Raw genomic sequence first — 2,444 nt, 5'->3', positions numbered from 1 at the left:
TCAGTGCACGGCGCCCCACCGACCCCCGCCACACTGACCGGGCACATAACCTGACCAGCATGCGGGCTGCCATCTTCTACGGGGCCCCAACTGACCAATCACAGGGCGAACCGGAGTCTCTGACACTGCAACCGGCCAATCGCTAACCGTCCTATAGATCCCGTATCGGTGTAACCAATCACAGGCAACATGTATGGACGCAGACTAGGCCATTCAAACTATTCTAGGAGCAAGAAGTTGAAAGCTGTCAGTCAGAGGCGGGGCGCGGCTCCCGTAGCGGACACCTATTGGAGAGGGAGTGTGGCTGCTTACTAGAGGGGCGGGGCTACAATTATCTGATTGGACGGGAAGAAGAACTAGCTCACGATAGCTCCACCCGTTATTGTCTTGACCCGGAAGGGACTACACATGGAGTACTGAGCGTGTGCGGTTTGGGTCCTGGGGGCTCTTCAAGGTTAGTGAGGATCAGCAAGGCATGCTGGGACTTATAGTGTGATAACTAGCTATTTTTACAATCCTAGTGAGCCAGCAATGGAATTATTTTCATTTGTTTTATCTAACTTTGCATGTGGACAAGTTTTTGTTTTGTTTTTAGAACGTTGTGCATTCATCTGAATTACAGAATGTTTCTCTCGCCTTGCAGATATCATCTACCTGAGCCAAGATGTTCTTTGCTGGAATTCGGAGCCTGGTCTCTACGCCCTGGACATGGGGTTAGTCCGTTCTTCCACATGATCCAATATTACAAAGCCTAAAGGTGGCCACACGCGTATTAATATGATTATTGGGCAGCCTCCACCCCCCCTCTGAAATGTCATCTGTGATGGACTGCTTTTCAGAGGCTGGCAGAGTGGCAGCTGATTGTTGTTCATGAGGTGGTTCGGCCTTTTTTTTTTTTTTTTTATTATCCCGATGGGGATCTTCCATTGCAATACCACACCATAACCGCCTACCCTGGCAGACGAGGAGACAGTCTTTATTTGCTGCTGTTTTAATCATCAATACATCATTAAATGTATTTTTAAGGCTAGGTTCACACGTGCACGACACCTGGGGCGCGTGCCCCTGGTATCGTGTGGTCCTGCACAATGCAGGCGGCTCCATTGATTTCAATGGGGTGACGTCCGCACAGCAATCGCAGAAAAAAGGTACAAGTACCTTCTTTTTGTGATACACGACACGCGGCTGTTTCGTGTTCGGAAGCACAGGCGGAATACCACGCGATCCGCCCGGCGCGACTGGGGTGCCACTAGCAAATAATAGCACCCACAGCGCGATAGGTTCACACTTTGTCGAATCCTGACCGCGGTGTGAGGTGTCGCCTAGGTGTGAACCTAGCCTAAATGTAAGCAATGTATGTGCCTGCGTTTGACCTTGCATCAGCCTCTGTACAGCAGAGCTCAGAGAGGGGGTGGGAGAAACAGCACAAGAAGTATGCTGATAGCAGGAAAGGGCTGAGATGAGCTTATCAATATGCCAGTTCACTGTCCAGTCACATGGTGGGGATGGGGAGGAGACATGTAAGTAAAAGTGAAACTGCAGCAGAAAAGGATTGAGTCCCCTCATCTGCCACCTCATACTTGGCTGTGTGTCAGAACTGTATAGACAGGCATATAAATCCATTAGCAGATAAAACAACTGTCATATATGTATGTATTTCACATGTGTATTGAACTGTTTGCTTAGAGTTCAGCTTGAAACACAGATCTAAGTTACTCGTTTGAAAAATTGGATGGTGGTCTTCCGTTTTCTGGCTGCATTTGAAAATGACAACCACAATCTTATTTATAACAACGGGGTCACAATATCATACGAGCTAGCTTTTATTAATGGGAGTTATTAAACTTTAAAGTGGCCCTGTCACTAAAACTAAGGCTGCACCTGCAAGGAAGTACATGGATAATCCTCTCTCTTGCTGACCTCGCTTCTGCAATGAAGAGAAATCGCTCGCTGAAGAATCTTCTTGACCTCCTCAGTGTTTCCCCCCCCACTGACCCCCTACATCACTAGAAGACACAGTAGTAATGTAGGGTTGGTGGAAGGAACCACGCAGCACATTGGGGGACCATATGTTCTAATTTGCAGGTGATGTTTTATTTTAGCTTTAAAGGAGAACTATGGGGTTAGGGCTTTTCCCCATAGTTCTCCTAAGGGTCATGTGCGAACACAAATTAGTGTCCTCCCGTAACCCAAAGCTCAGTATACCGCGAGCTACAGTTCGCAGTATACTGAGACGCCGCAGCCGGAACAGATCCCAACATTGCTATCGAGATCCACCCAGATCTTGATAGCAGTTTGACAGCAATGTGACAGTTTCATTGTCACAGGCCGGCTCAGATTATGAGGCTGAGTGAAAATCACTCACCCCATAGTTCTCCTTTTAACAACTGAGATTTCTCAATGGACATACATTTACCACTAAAGTTTCCTTCTCCACATCTAAA

The 2,444-nt window shown here is 47.5% G+C and overlaps 2 protein-coding genes across 3 annotated transcripts in view; one reads left to right on the top strand and one right to left on the bottom strand.

Moving 5' to 3' along the window:
• Positions 1-73, bottom strand: part of SARS2 (seryl-tRNA synthetase 2, mitochondrial) — a 22,564-nt gene extending 22,491 nt beyond the window's left edge. Inside the window, exon 1 of the mRNA XM_018576898.1 lies at positions 56-73. Coding sequence (XP_018432400.1) covers positions 56-73 — 18 coding nt within the window. The remainder of the gene's footprint in view (positions 1-55) is intronic.
• Positions 74-433: 360 nt separating this feature from the next.
• The window catches only part of MRPS12 (mitochondrial ribosomal protein S12), a 4,363-nt gene continuing 2,352 nt past the window's right edge, over positions 434-2,444 (top strand). Inside the window, exons 1-2 of one of the 2 annotated variants that reach the window (XM_018576921.1) lie at positions 434-454; positions 644-713. In XM_018576921.1, the coding sequence (XP_018432423.1) occupies positions 665-713 (49 nt within the window). In that variant the 5' untranslated portion in view covers positions 434-454; positions 644-664. Of the gene's footprint in view, positions 455-643; positions 717-2,444 lie in introns of those variants that run through there. The other variant, XM_018576922.1, reaches the window with a different exon arrangement.

The sequence above is a fragment of the Nanorana parkeri genome, unplaced genomic scaffold (genome assembly GCF_000935625.1).
Source record: "Nanorana parkeri isolate BGI_ZX_2015 unplaced genomic scaffold, ASM93562v1 scaffold80, whole genome shotgun sequence".
NCBI classification, from domain to species: Eukaryota; Metazoa; Chordata; class Amphibia; order Anura; family Dicroglossidae; genus Nanorana; species Nanorana parkeri.
This window is presented reverse-complemented; position numbering and strand designations above follow the sequence as displayed.